General features: G+C 42.7%; 2 protein-coding genes across 6 annotated transcripts in view; one reads left to right on the top strand and one right to left on the bottom strand.

Moving 5' to 3' along the window:
* Window positions 1-2,623, bottom strand: part of mib1 (MIB E3 ubiquitin protein ligase 1) — a 48,855-nt gene extending 46,232 nt beyond the window's left edge. For all 3 annotated transcript variants that reach the window (XM_029524911.1, XM_029524912.1, XM_029524913.1), the window contains exons 1-2: window positions 1,734-2,623; window positions 709-880 (exon numbers count right to left, since the gene is read on the bottom strand). In XM_029524911.1, coding sequence (XP_029380771.1) covers window positions 709-880; window positions 1,734-1,962 — 401 coding nt within the window. In that variant the 5' untranslated portion in view covers window positions 1,963-2,623. The remainder of the gene's footprint in view (window positions 1-708; window positions 881-1,733) is intronic.
* A 999-nt stretch (window positions 2,624-3,622) lies between these two features.
* abhd3 (abhydrolase domain containing 3, phospholipase) lies at window positions 3,623-13,606 on the top strand. Of its 3 annotated transcripts, none has more exons than XM_029525046.1 (9): window positions 3,623-3,865; window positions 5,007-5,170; window positions 7,079-7,261; window positions 8,423-8,468; window positions 10,120-10,232; window positions 10,508-10,681; window positions 11,009-11,057; window positions 11,146-11,311; window positions 11,528-13,606. In XM_029525046.1, exons 1-9 carry the CDS (start codon window positions 3,800-3,802, stop codon window positions 11,704-11,706), a joined length of 1,140 nt encoding a protein of 379 aa, XP_029380906.1. In that variant the 5' UTR covers window positions 3,623-3,799; the 3' UTR covers window positions 11,707-13,606. The 3 variants fall into 3 exon arrangements, with proteins under 3 accessions (XP_029380906.1, XP_029380905.1, XP_029380907.1); XM_029525045.1 differs by having other exon boundaries at window positions 3,623-3,961; XM_029525047.1 differs by lacking the exons at window positions 8,423-8,468; window positions 10,120-10,232 and having other exon boundaries at window positions 3,623-3,961.
* Window positions 13,607-14,285: the final 679 nt, after the last annotated feature.

The raw sequence follows: 14,285 nt of genomic DNA, 5'->3' as shown, positions 1-14,285 counted from the left end.
GAACTACTAATATGTCTTTAGATTGACATCACTCTAGGTAAATAGTAATAAACCAAACTGCATTAAGCACAAATAATTGCTGCAGAACACTGAGCTGTACATGCACAATGTATTTTTTTTATATATTTATTAACTTCTAAAACAGTTAATAAACACCTCAAATTCAATTGTGGAAAGATACCAAAGTTTCAAAGTTCACATGGAATTACATTCTTTGCAGAAGCAACGCTCTCATCTTTGATCCATGAAAGCGAGCTGCAAATCAGACCTTTTTTAAACAGGCTGCAGTTTTGTTTTTCCATAACTTTGCAGCCTTGTGAGGACATAAATAAAAAAAAAACCCACAAACAAAAAATCTTAGAAATCTGCTTGGATATATTCTATAAATGGGAAGCACTATGTTAATAAATTTTTTAAAAAGGTCTGACTGGATCTTAAAATGAGGCTGACTTGTTGCCTGGCAACTGAGGGCTGGGAGCAGAGCGATAGATTCTGTTTGCCTGAGAGGCAAGGTGTACAAAGACTTCTCAAATGTCACAAACACACATACATAAGGCAGCACATAAAGTTGGAATATGGGAGTAAGAAGGGTAGACAAACCAATCAGAGTGAAGTGCAGTGATTACCTGGCTACTTTGCGTCTGTATCGTCATAGGTGGTGATCAAGTGAAGCATAATAATGGTGGGGTTAATGCTGAGTTAACTGACCTCTCACTGCCAGGGGTGGTGATCCTGTAGAACCGGTGTCTCAGGTGATGCTTGTCGCCATGGTAACAAGTTGTGCAAAGGTCATAATTGGTGCATTCGGCACATTTCCAGCGAATACCAATGATCGGCTGTTGACGGCAGGTGTCACACATGGTTCCATCATGCTTGATACCTGAGGGGCAACAGAATTAGTCAAAGTTTTTTAAATATCAGTGGCATGGTGTGTATGCATTATGTGTAATGCAAGTTCAGCAACCATTATGTATGTAATCTGTGCTATTGTTCTACAAGTCAGAACTTTGCATTTAATAGCCTCGTACACATTTACATATGTACATATATTCTCTGTACCTCTTAAGAGGGTAATGGTATTTGCAGTTTTACAACTGCAAATGATAGCAATGCCAGTTTGACAATCTCTCCCTTTAATAATTTGGGTTGATACATTAGAGTGATAATAACTACAGAGAATGATAAAAAAAAGGCATTTATCTTCCACGATTACACAGTGTACAAAATGCATGAACTATTTCATAGAATATTCGCATGGGGAAATGTTTTTCTACTGGATGTAATGTTGGAGAAACGTTATCACATATTCCTCAGTCTGATCATGCATGCAAATCTCTGTCTGGCACATCTTATTTGCATGTCTCCTACAGGCATCTATCCCGACAGTAGGCTTAAAAATATTAAACTCGATTTTACGCAGACTTAGACAGCCAAGAATACGTCGCTTGAACTTGGCAGAACTAATTCGCTCAGCTGAAAGTTTCTCTAGCAAAGCAATTATTTTAAAGGACCGAGGTTTTGCTTCAGTATCGCAGTCTAATCGTTTAATTACAGCGGGAGTTCGTCCTCTCTTGGCTGGTTGACGAATCGTGCTCCCTCTGTGCACCAAATTCAAAGCCAACAGAGCAATGTCTTCTCAGCAGTGGGTGACCCTGTACGGGTGGATGTTTGCCTATAACTAATGTGCAAGTGCCAACACGAACGAGAAAATAATCTGTTGATGTAAAAGTTACCTGTTGGCGCGCTGTCTAATATCCTCACGTCGTATGCTCCGGAACATCGGTAGTTAGCAGCCGTCCCATTATCCCAGACAACAACCACCTCCTCCGGACTTTCAAAACTCCTGACGGTGCCAACATGTCCTTCTCCGCCGTCCTGCTTCCCCCACTTCCAGTCGGGTCCCCGGACCACTCTCGCTCCGACTCCTTCCATCATCGCCCGGTTATTCCTGCCGGTGGTCATTTACGAAAAGATCTCGCAATGCCCCAGCGATTCTTACAAGTTAGCAAGCTAGCAGCCTTCGCTAGCCAGCTATCTGTGCGCCGGTGGACAGTTTCCAAACGCCAAGTGGGAGCAAATCCTCACAGGAAAAAGGACCCCGAGTGTTCCACAAAGCTAGCCTGCTAGCCAAATAGCCAAGTTAGCTACCTAAGGAGGCTGCGGGACTAATAACTACTCTCACCAGCTAACGTGATCGTAAGCCAGCACCTCTTCAGCGTTGCCTTTAAAAATAAGAAAGCAATTACCATAAAAGCTCACTAAGTCGCCACATTGCCATCTTAGCCAGGTCTCACTACGCTGCAAATCCCCAAAATCCCCTCTCCTCCACTCCACACAGAAGAACACCACCTCTTCAACTTAGCAAGCTAGCGGGGTGAGTTGCTAGCTATCGCAAAGCTAGCAAGATTAAACCTCTGCTGGCTAGCAAGTCCCTTTTTCAGGTTGTTTTATCCTTAGTTGCGTGTTGTGCGGCGCCGACGGTCCATCCGAGATGGTCCCTTTGTCAGCCAGAGATGGTTCCCAGGAGTCAACTCAGAATAAACGCGTCGCCATTATTGTCAATCATCGTTCAGATCCCAGACGAGCAACAACTAGCTCCGGAGGAAAACGACAAAGCCCGAAGACGAAGAGTCTGGGAAAACAAGCACAAGTTCGGCCCGCAGCGCGCATGCGCATCTGCAACGTGCATCCACTGAATGGGGAGACACAACCTCAACCTTTTAGCGCCTTAGTGAGCCCCTTGGATTAAATACTCTTTTATGACTTTTATTTTCAACCAATGGGGTTGTTGTTTTTTTTGTTTTTTTTTGTTTTTTTTTAATCCCAACAATTATGTAAATTCACCGATTCTCAATGTCACCATTCAGAGAACAATAATGTCAGGTGTTTTCTCCCAACATACAGTGTGGTTGGTTTGGAGGAGAAAAAAATAAGAGTGAAATTCAAAATTATTTCAATGGCAATTGTAAGCTTAATGGATAAATATATAAGCATCGGTCAACTGATTGGCACATACATATTCAATAACTGTATATATGTAATGTATGAATCAAATGTAAGATGTGAGATATTAATACTTTCAACTTTATTGTTATAACAGTTATACAATGTGCAACAATGGAACGGATTTCCCCAGCTTGTCTAGCAAAAAATAGCTGACAGTGCATACAACATAACAAGGCAGATGTAACAAAAAGAGCAGAGAAAAGGGAAAACATTCTACATTCAGAGATGTATGTGTTTGTCTCATGCATATGAACACATCCACACACAGTTGTATGGATGATCTGTAAGCACAACACAGGTTTTATTCCCCTAACAAACATTCAGAAGTGTTTGTAGATATATGAAAGAGGTAACAGTACTTTGCTACAATCATTTGTGTTTATAAAGGGCCTTCGAGGTGCACTGCACACCTAGTCATTCCTACATCAGTATGTGAATTAATTCATCTTTAATTGGCTACAGCAGTAATTATAATGTGAGTATTTCATGCTGTCGTTGCAACTATCCAACTTGTGCTGCACCCCATCCGTGCGGATGTAAAAGGACAGGTGGGGTCTCCGGGCTCACATCAGCTCTTGCGTCTGCAGGGGGCGACCGTGGGACTGTGAGCCGGCTCTCCGTCCGCCGTTAGCCGGTCAAAGAGCGCCACCGCTCGCCGGTGCTCATATATTTCCGTCCACACCGGGTCCCCTTGACTGTCTCCTTCAGTGCGCGCTGCCGGGCACACGCTCCTGAGATCCCGATCGACCCTGTCCTTGCAGTACGGTGGGGGGAAACGACCTGGGACCTTGCAATGATCTCGCTGGACTTGAATTTCAACATTTTGACAAGGGACCTGTCGTATTATCTGGAGAATCAGGTGAAAGTTGGGCTGTTCGGCTCGGGAGTGGGATTGTCTCTGGTGCTGGGCTTTAGCGCAGCATACACCTGCTACTATTTAATTTCTGTAGCGAAGGTGAGTGACACTGACATCCGGTTTATAATCCGAGCTGCTGCTGCTGATGCTGCTGCTGTGAAGGGACTCATTCAGCATTTTAGATTGTGTGTGTGTGTGTGTCCGTTTTCTCACCATCAGTCCTGTGATGAGAGCCGACCGGTGCATCTGGCTGATGGAGGCTTCCATCGGGTCGCGTCCTCCTCACCGGCCGGGCTCAACCTTTTACGAACCCCCTTCACACGTGAAACGGATCTCAGGCGCCAAGAATCGCTTTAAGCCGGCAACATTTAATCATTTTTTTCCCACACCAACGTGCAGCACTTATGTAACTGCATCAAATCAATCCGCAGACACACAGTTAGGTGCCTGGCTGTCGGCTAAGCTAAGCTAATATTACTGAGATGCCGGTAGACGCTTGAGTGAATGGCTCAATAGCTGCTGTCATTTTTCCACCGGCTGCCGAAAATATGTGTCTCAAAACCAATTACCTGTTGATTGAGGAAAAACCGTTTGCAAGATATTATAGCAGAGGAAATCTAGTCTGAGTCAAAAATGATGATGTGTTAATGTGTTTGACCTGAACTCCAGTGAAATGAACCGGATTGCATGCCTCAGTGCCAGCGAGGCCAACCTTTACTTCAGAAATGAATCAAGCAGCTGATATTACAATGTATGCAGCACTTCTATATTAAAAATCTATCTATATAAATGTATTTAACATACGGATTGATATTAATAATGCAAACCTCACAGGTTTAGTTTATTATCAGCCTGTCCATGTGCAATAAAGGCCTAAACTGCAGGTTCATGCAAATGTGCTCTTTTTTATCTGGTACTCTACAGTCTGTGGTCTCAGTACCAACTTTAATTTCTGCTCTTGTTGGATGTTCATGTGATACCTCTGTGGAAGTGTTATTTAGCATCTTAAAGCAGTTCTGATCCCTAAAAACTATCAGCTAAACGATTTCTATATGCAACAAAATTATATCAGTGTAGTGTATTACATCAGTTTTCACGTTTTGACTCACACCTGTGCCACACTTCATCTGCTTGTATTTTCCAGAAACCACAGCTCATCTCGGGGGGTAAGAAATTCTACCAGTTTCTGAGGGAGCAATGTCCCGTGGTGTCAGAAACATACTACCCCACCTTTTGGTGCTGGGAGAGCCGCATCCAGACTCTTCTGAGACCCTTTGTCACAGCCAAGCCCGGGGTGATTTATAGAAAGTAAGTCCTCACCATGACCCATGATCCATCACATAAACTGTTTCTTCTATCGCCCAAACTGAAAACTGGTTTCTCCTCACAAGCAGACAGACTTCACTTGCTTCAAATGTGCATTTGAAGCCATAAAGCAGTTGGAAGTCTAAAGTATGAGGTCATAGCCAAGGAGAGACAAGAGATAGAAAGTTCACCTTTGACATAGTACAGTAAATGTGTATTTGATATGGCAACTGTCTTGTTCTGGTGTTCTTGAGTAATTCACTGCAAGGCAAAACATACAGACTTTTTCCATGATCACTGTGCACAGCTTTATTAAAGAAATTGGGCATTGAGAAACTGCTTTTGTCTGTTTTCTTTCTCTCCAGTTTCACAACTGGAAACAAATCCCATTCTTGTTCTTAACCAAGACTCAAAAGCTCAGTGGAGAAAGAGATCTATTGTGCCAGGATGCAGGCTAGGGCTGCCCAGCCTGCTGCTCGATAATGTGCATTCTGTTCAAGATTAATTGCCACTGCATTCTTTAACCCCTGTGTATAAAGCAGATTAAAATGAATTAATAGAGCTTTTTTTGTCACTTTTACCATTTATTACCTATTTATTAAAAACGCAACGTTCACATCATTTGTTTATTTGATACTCCAAAATTTCCATACCTATGCTTTTTGGGTTTGCTTGGCATGTGTGTGTGGACGTATAAATTGTGGATAAGTTATTAATTTATGTGACTATAAATTATGTATATAAGTTATGTGAATATGTGCTGTGTGTCTGTGAGAAACTTTGGGTTGGAATGAAAAAAAATCTATTTTGGTAAATGTAGTGTTGTGGTCGGTCCAAGTATTTGTAGTTTCTGCATTGTCCAAATAAAAATTAAGAATTAATATAACATTTAAACTAAAATGAATGAAATAAAAATTGATGAAGACTACTCTTACAATCAGCAGTGGTAACCATTACAATAAATCTCTTATTTTTTGATTTTTCTTTTGAATCATTAGTCCCATCATTTGTCCCAAAGACATCCACGCTGCCGTCGACTGTCTGCTATCCCTTTACCCGAGGAGATAAATATCTCCGTAATGCACAGCGATTCTATCTATCCTAGTCTAGCTGTTTGTTATCAACGATCACGTGGTCAACGTGAAGTTATCCAAGGTCAACCCAATGACAAACACTGAGAAAGCTGTCCCATTTGTCGCACACTCTTCTGGTTGTCTGAGCGAAAGACTAACAGGAAGTCTTCTCAGGGTGGACACTCTGGATTGGCACTCCCTGACTTTAAAGGCTCGCCTCAGGTGCACATTTCATGGAGGTTCTGTAATTTCATGCTGATCTCTCTGCCACTGGCTGGCGAAGTTGGCTCACGGGCTGCTGCGTGTGTTTGTGTGCAATGCAGATTTTGAAATAAACTGGCACGGGGAATGAATGACCTCATCTGCCAGCCTAGGGTTGTGCCGCCCAGAAATTGATTGACCACGGAAACCCACTGGTGCAGTAGCCTCCTCCTTATCTTAACTTGCTGTGTACCGCAAAAGCATATTGACAAGATGATCACAAGGGAATGAGACAGCTGTCAGTGAGCATTCTACTCACATATCCAATCCCTCTTTGGGAAAGTGTGTGTGATCGGTGCAGTCACACACCTTACCTGGAACAGAGCAGAAAGTATTAATTGTGCTGAGAGAATATTGTGTAAATTTTTAATGACCATTCAGTGAGAAGAGGTGAACTTAAATCCATAAGTACTCCGTTGTAGTAGCTTTCCCATCATGTTGGGATCATGTTGTTACCCATGTTTGTGTTTTCTTGTGTGCGTGCTGGTATTTGCAACAAATAAATAGAAATGGAAATAGTCCACAATGCTCTGAAAGACTCATGTTGCTGAGTTGCGTGTCCCGCTCGTTTCTGCAGTGAGCTTATTAAGGCAGCAGATGGAGGGCAGATCTCTTTGGATTGGTTTGACAACGATGACAGCCTCTCTCATCCCGACCCCAGCACCAGGCCCACAGTCCTTCTCCTGCCCGGTCTGACCGGCACCAGCCGAGAGTCCTACATCCTGCACATGGTCCAGCAGAGCCGGGATCTGGGGTACAGGTGGGTGGTCTTGGCTTGACACTGTGGCCTGAGTCCAGCACAGATTCAGGACACACATACACGTCCCTCATGTTCGAATTTATATTTGACCTAGAATGCAGATTCCTTAGCTACTCAATGTCGAAATACTGTCATACCACTATTACTAAAAAGTAAAACCCGACATCCATGTTTCTGTGGCGATTTTGTAACTTTTATATAATTGCTACATGAAAGAGCCAGGCTTCAGGGTAATTTCAGGCAAAGTGCACAAATAAAATTGGACGACTAAGCTGTGTGTCAAGAGCTGCTTTTGCAAATAGCCAAACGTAGCACAAGTTTGAAGAGTTGCAGAGGGATGTAGCACCCCCCACCGCCCCCTCTCTCTTTTCTCCCTCTCCAATAGGTCCTGTGTGTATTCTCTGCACTCATTCTTTCACCCAGATTTGGGATGGCATGGGAAGAGAGCCGGCAAACTCAGCATCTTCCACCCCTCACCCCAGTCTCTGTAGCTTAATGAATTACAGCTTATCCTGGTACAAGCTTTGCAGTTTAGCCCAGTCCAGCTTCCGAGTCAATGCTGCAGTGTGTCTTTAAGCTGCCCCCCCTCCCCCCTCCACACACTGCCCACCACCCCATCCAGCCCAACCCTGCTGCTGAGTTACACAGATAGAAACAGCAAGTCTGACTTCAACAGATAAAAGATGACTTGCAAGAAGGAAAGGGGGGGCGGGGGCGAAGAAGGGATGCTGATGCCGTTGCTTTACAGTACAAACAGAATGGTCCTTACACAGCTGTGTCTCTGCACATCTCATCATATTCCAAATTCAGTAAGGAACATTTGGGCCACTATGTTCCTTTCTGCATGGAGGTTGAATAGAATAAAATAAAAAGAAGAAGAGAAAAAAAAAACAAGCTGCAGTCATATATATATATATATATATTCTCTTTCTCCATTATTGTTTGATCAGTAAAACAAAATGGAAAAGCCCAAGGCAAGGTCTATGGGTGTCTAGTTTTATCTGCCAAACAGCAGTGTTTGTTAGTTTTTTTGGTTGAATGCCTTATAATTCGGTTCTGTTCCATCTCTTCCTGAATTGTTTCAGTCAAAATCATTTAATGATATGATTAAAAGAGCCACATAATGGAATAATATTTTAATTTTCTTTGTGTGTATTTCAGATGTGTGGTGTTCAACAATAGAGGGGTTTCTGGTGAAACTCTACTGGTAAGAACCTGAAGCTGTCCACGATTCCAGTCACAGACATGTACACTGCGTGAAAAGGAACAATTTTTTGTTTCTCAGGATTGACGCTTTTGAGGAGAGTTGTCCTTTTCATTGCTCCAGCCGGCCCCGTTTGCTGCACACGTGCCACAGAGCCGACAGGGAGCCTGAGCAGACACCGCACAGACAATGTTGTTGCACAGTAGGGATTAAGTTGCAGGCAGATACTGTATTTTAATGCCGACCCACAGAAATATGATCCCATCCAGCACGTGGTGTTCTGACACCTGACTTAATCTGTCCTCTTACACTCGGGTATATTTAGCCAACAAAATGGGCCCAGGCTCTGATAGCATACCATGTCCACTGTGTTTTATGTTTCCCTTCTGCATCTGTGTATATGTGCGCTTGGGAACAGAGGCATGTTCTTTACCACCCCGATCTAATCACACCACACAAAGATCTCATTCGGAGAACAACTGGTATTTCACTACAGGCAGGGATTGCCCACAATCAATGTAATGTTTCTCCTAGTGGGTGTAAATCTGAATCATTGGCTGATCGGTGTCCCACTGCAATAAAAAAATTTATGTGTCACTGAAGCAAAATATCCAGTGTCACTCAGTTTGATTTAAAGCTGTATTCTTTGCCATTTCCAGAGTTTAGTTGGCTTGGCTGTCCTCAGATTTACACCTTGGCGCTGCATCCAGTGGTGGTGGTTTGGAGGGAATTTTTCTCCCTCATTTCAGATGGGAAATATATTCTATACAAATGATTTAGCAATTCTGTGCTCCCGTGAGTGTTTTCTCTGTGTTCAGTTCGTGTGAATATCCTCCATTGTTTAAACAGGCCAGCACTTTAGAATGACCCACTGTGTGAAAGATGCCCCCTGCCTCAAAAGCTGTCCTTCGTGTCCTTCTGCCCTATTTCTGGATCTTGTCAAAAGCCCACTGTCCTGTTGCAGGGTAGAGGTTAATGTCTGCTCAAATATAATGACTGTATCTCTATTTTATTTTTGCTTTCAATATCAATAAAAACAAGAACATTCTTCTGCTTGAATCTTGCATTTAAAATGTGGTATAGTGAAGCATTTTCTAAAAATATTTGCTGCTTAATTGAGTGTTTAGGCACTAATAGTATCTTAAATACCTTTTTCGAACAATAGTCCGAAGCCATCCAATTTGTGATATAGCTTTGGATGGTTTCAATCCACAGATTTCAGGGTTAAAGGTCTAGCATGATGTGCTACTCACCCACCCATCCCAGATGGGACTTGAACTCACAATTCACAATCCCTGGTTTAGTAGGGCATTGGCCTGTCCATTAGGCCACTGCTACGAGCCTTCAGGAGAACTATCACATCGCTGATGCTGTAATCCCTTCTGTGTTCATTTCCATGGACGGGGATGGTAGAGAGTGTGCGTGAATCATGAAAGGGTAATGTTGAGTTTGACTAGTTTCTGACCAGAGGAACCATCACCCAGATTTAGAAACTACGTAAACAGCATGCATATTTGATATTGTGTGTTGATTTTGGGAGCAAGCATTTCCGAATGTACCATTTTTTCACAATGAGTCACATATTGTAATTCAAACCGGAACAGAAAGAGGAAGAAAAGAGCGACTGACTGTATTGTCTTCATGTCTCATCCAGACCCCGAGGACCTACTGTGCGGCCAACACAGAGGATCTGGAGACTGTTATCGAGCACCTCCAGAGGACCAATGAAGCTGCTCCAATCATGGCTGCTGGGGTTTCTATGGGCGGGTAATGAAGCCACTCACTACCAGCTGACTGGATATTTTAGTGCAGACAATGATGCCAACAGATGTTAAAAGTGTAAAGGTCAACATCACATCAATGGCAGCTAAACCTGCATTGAGGCTGCGAATACTTTATGCCAAATACTACCAAAAGAGAGGAAAAAGAACTGTAGTACCCCTCCAGACATTCAGGGCAGTTCCTTTCCACAGATCTAGTTTGCTCACAAATGGATCTTTTGTCCATCTCCCTTTTTTCCTCTCACCTGTATCCTTATCCAGGATGATGCTGGCCAATTACTTGGGCCGGAAGGGCCGGAAAACCTGTCTGAGGGGTGTTGTCGTCTTCTCAGCAGGCTGGGACGTATTTGAGTGCACTGCTTCGCTGGAAAAACCTTTGGACCGTTTCCTTTTCAACTCCTACCTCACCAGCTGCCTGCAAGCCTCTGTGCACAGGTCAGCCAAGGCCACAGCAGGATTAACACAGCCACTAACTCACTGCTCATGAGCCTCAATAACTGTGGGTTTGATTTTTTTGCAGCGTTGGAAAAAATACGCTGCTGTGGTTTTAATTTCTTCATCGGTGAAGAAAAGCATATTTGTATTACTAAACAATTATCGTCCTCTTAGTCGACTCTAATAACTCTAAATGTAGTAGGCGCTTTGAGAGGTGAGCTTGATTGTTGTTTCAACCTTGTCAGCATCCTTGAGGGATATTTTCAAATGCGCATCAGTTCAACCAACAGTGGCGTGTGACAGTTTTATTTTTAATCTCCCCTGCAGACACAGACCAGTGCTGGAAAAGTGTTACGACATCGATCATGTCATGAAGGTAGGGATTGTTTTCACTCACACCTGGCTGTGTCAGTCTGATTAAATGAGACGCCAAGAAGTTCATGACATTACTCGGCCCGCTGCAGGCAAGGACCATCCGAGAGTTTGACGAGAGGTTCACCTCCATAATGTTTGGCTACCCTACCAACGATGACTACTACCGTGACGCCAGTCCCGTCCATCGGCTCAAATCCGTGCAGGTGCCAATGCTGTGTCTGAACGCTGCTGATGATGTTTTCTCTCCATCTCATGGTGAGTTCCAGACTTTTTGTACAACCTTGATGTCACTTTGGAAATATTTTTCAGAATTTTTTTTTTTTTTTCCTCAATGCAACTGCTGTCAATGTATATATAATAAAATAGTAGCCAGTATGCCCAGGCACTGTCAGTGCAAATAGAGAAGCATTAGGAATGGGAACTAAACAGAATAGGAGGAATTTGGGCCTTAACGCTTTGCTTCCTTCCCAGCCATCCCAGTGGAGGCAGTGAAGCAGAATCCCAACCTCGCCCTGCTTATCACCTGTCGTGGAGGCCATATTGGCTTCCTCGAGGGGCTGTGGCCTCGACGGAGCACTTACATGGACCGTGTCTTCAAGCAGTTTGCTAAGGCGGTCATCGAACAAGGCAGCCGGCTCAAAGACCTTTGAGTCATCTGATCTAGAGGAGAACTTAACAAATCGTTCCTCTAGATTTACTTCGTCTATTCTCTTCCTTTTTTCTTTTTTGCCGCCCGTCTTCGCTGTCCACCTTTCCTTGCTGCATTCCATCCTTCATTCTTTGCATTTCTAACTTCATCCTACATTCCTTCATCCCTTCCTCTGACCTTTTCCCCCTTCTCATTCTCGCCCTCCGTCCCTCTTTGCTGCATTCCAGTCGTCCTTTGTTCTCTTGTTCCTTAACTATTCCTATTCTCCCTCTTTCCTTCCTTTCATTGACTTTCTTTTGTCTTCGCCCGTCAACTTTCCGTCCTATTCTCATTCCACACGCAAAATAACAGAAAGATTTCTCTCTCATCAAGGGCACATCTCATTGAATGCAGTATTTGTGTTGCAGTCAACATTCATTAATCTATTCCTCAGTTAAAAAGTCATTGTATGTCACCATGCTCTCAATGCCATGCTGATTCAAAAAATAATAGCATAGCTGTTTATGTCACTATTGAGAAGCTGAATTTGTGTCCATCTGGTTTAGTTGCACTGGTTTCCTAAAAAGAAAAAAGAAAAAAGTGATTTCCTTGTGCAGTCATTTTCATTTGACATTACCACAAATACTTTATTCATCAAATTTGCTTTCATTCAGATTTTTCAGTAGGATTTTAGCCCTCAGGGATTTTCTTTATAAACTCATAATCCTCTTCTTCTTAGTTTCTATATTTTTGTCGCCTGTTCTCCTTCAGTTTGTATTTTCTTCATTTAAAGGTTTATGTTATTTACCGCGTAACAAACAGTACATCTTTTTTCTTTAAAGAAACAGTTCAATATTTTTGTGAAATATAAAATGTTTTTGTTTCCTCTCAAGAATTAAATGAGCAGATTTATACCACTGTTATTTCTACCAGCTTAGCATAGAAACTGGAAACATGGGAAAACCGCTCGCTTGGCCTTGTCCAAATGAAAAAAAAAAACCAACAAAAACCTACCAGAGCTTGTAGGTGGGTTTTGTTACTGTTGGACAGAACTGGGCTCGCTGCTGTTTACTGTTTCCTTTATTTATGCTAAAATAAGCCATCTGAACAAATGTTTCATACGAAACACACTGACAGAAGAGAGGTATCAATCTGTCCATTTAAATCCTAGCAGGAAAGAAAATTTCCCCAAATCTTGAACAGTTATTTCCTTCCTAAAACCTCTGCATGCACTTTGATTTTCACATATTCTACCTTTATGCACACCAAATAGTTCTACAGATGTATAATATGGAGAGAAATTCATTCATGACATGGAATGTGAATTTGCACTATTTTAATTGAAGCTACCATGCCTCTAATTCCTTAATGCAAGGCACTTCATGTCATGCGATATGTGAAAGTACATCCCAAAGGCTGAACAGAGAAGGCTATAATTCCCCGTGACGAACCTGTTGGATAGCCCCGTTTGTAAGTCTGAGGGTGCTCGATGCAGTGATGTGAATGACGTAATGCGCAGAGGAAAACAGAGAGCGTCTATGTAGGATGATTGAAGTGGTTGGATGCTGCTTTACGAAATGCGTAGTATCACTAATGGCACCTGGCTGTCAGTCTTTTATTTTATTTTTTTCCTTCTTCTTCTTCTTCTTCTGTTTTTGCCAACAATGATCAAGCGGCTGGCTACCGTGTATGAGTTGGCATTGATGAAACAAGCAGACCTGACTGGCGGCCAGGCTTTTGGTAATGCACTGCATGAGGGATTGCTACTTCCTGTTGGTGTGGAATTCTAGTGTCTGTTTGCTCTGCCAAGTGTCCATTGAGTAGCATGTGTCTCATCAACATCGTCATGTCCTGAACCTTAACGTCACCTCGTAATCTGTAGCACAAAGGACATGTTTTTGTTTTTTGTTTTTTTGTTTTTTGTTTTTTTTTTTGGTCACTGTTTGTTTGTCTTTCATAGGATGCTGCATTTCATTTTGTACATTATATAAGAAAGAAAAAAAATCATGTGCAGCAATAAGATTTTAAATGAAAAAAGTGTCTGTAGTATAAGTACTAGTATATGCACATTATCAACATGAGTGTAATATGCTGTATTTAATAAATTATTAAATAGAGTCCAAGGTCACCTGTCTTTTGCTTGTAATGCATTCGTTGCAAAGGATTCATAGGATTGCTTTCACGTTCTTTGGGGGATTCAGATTTGTGGTTAAATACTGATAGTATCCAGATCATATAGTCAGACACTCGTCAGCTCACCCAGGATCTCACCCCTGGTCACAGACGTGTCCCCTGAAGGCGAGACATGAGAGCTGTGTGACTTCTGTATCACTGCAGGGTCAGGCTCCCTCTGGTCTCACATCGCAGTATTGGGTTCTCAGTCTCTGGAATTGACCCACTCCGCACTCACAGGCTTAAGCTCTGATCGGATATGCATCGCTGCAGTGCTGGATGCGCCACCAAAGGCAAACTCTAATCCCCCCGGCACACTACTTACCTTCAACCCCCCCACCACCACCACCACCACCAAATAAACAGACAAATGAGCTTTGATTTTAGCTAGACGGTTTATGGAAGCCTAAAAGATTAATTAGAGTAGAC

This window comes from Echeneis naucrates, chromosome 17, assembly GCF_900963305.1.
Source record: "Echeneis naucrates chromosome 17, fEcheNa1.1, whole genome shotgun sequence".
NCBI lineage: Eukaryota > Metazoa > Chordata > Actinopteri > Carangiformes > Echeneidae > Echeneis > Echeneis naucrates.
This window is presented reverse-complemented; position numbering and strand designations above follow the sequence as displayed.

Bases quoted from the DNA above. Each gene is read 5' to 3' on its own strand.
- abhd3 (XM_029525045.1), top strand. From the start codon at position 3,800: ATGATCTCGCTGGACTTGAATTTCAACATTTTGACAAGGGACCTGTCG. The intron at 5,171-7,078 runs GTAAGTCCTCAC...TCGTTTCTGCAG, and splicing joins CCCGGGGTGATTTATAGAAA to TGAGCTTATTAAGGCAGCAG. The intron at 8,469-10,119 runs GTAAGAACCTGA...TGTCTCATCCAG, and splicing joins TTTCTGGTGAAACTCTACTG to ACCCCGAGGACCTACTGTGC.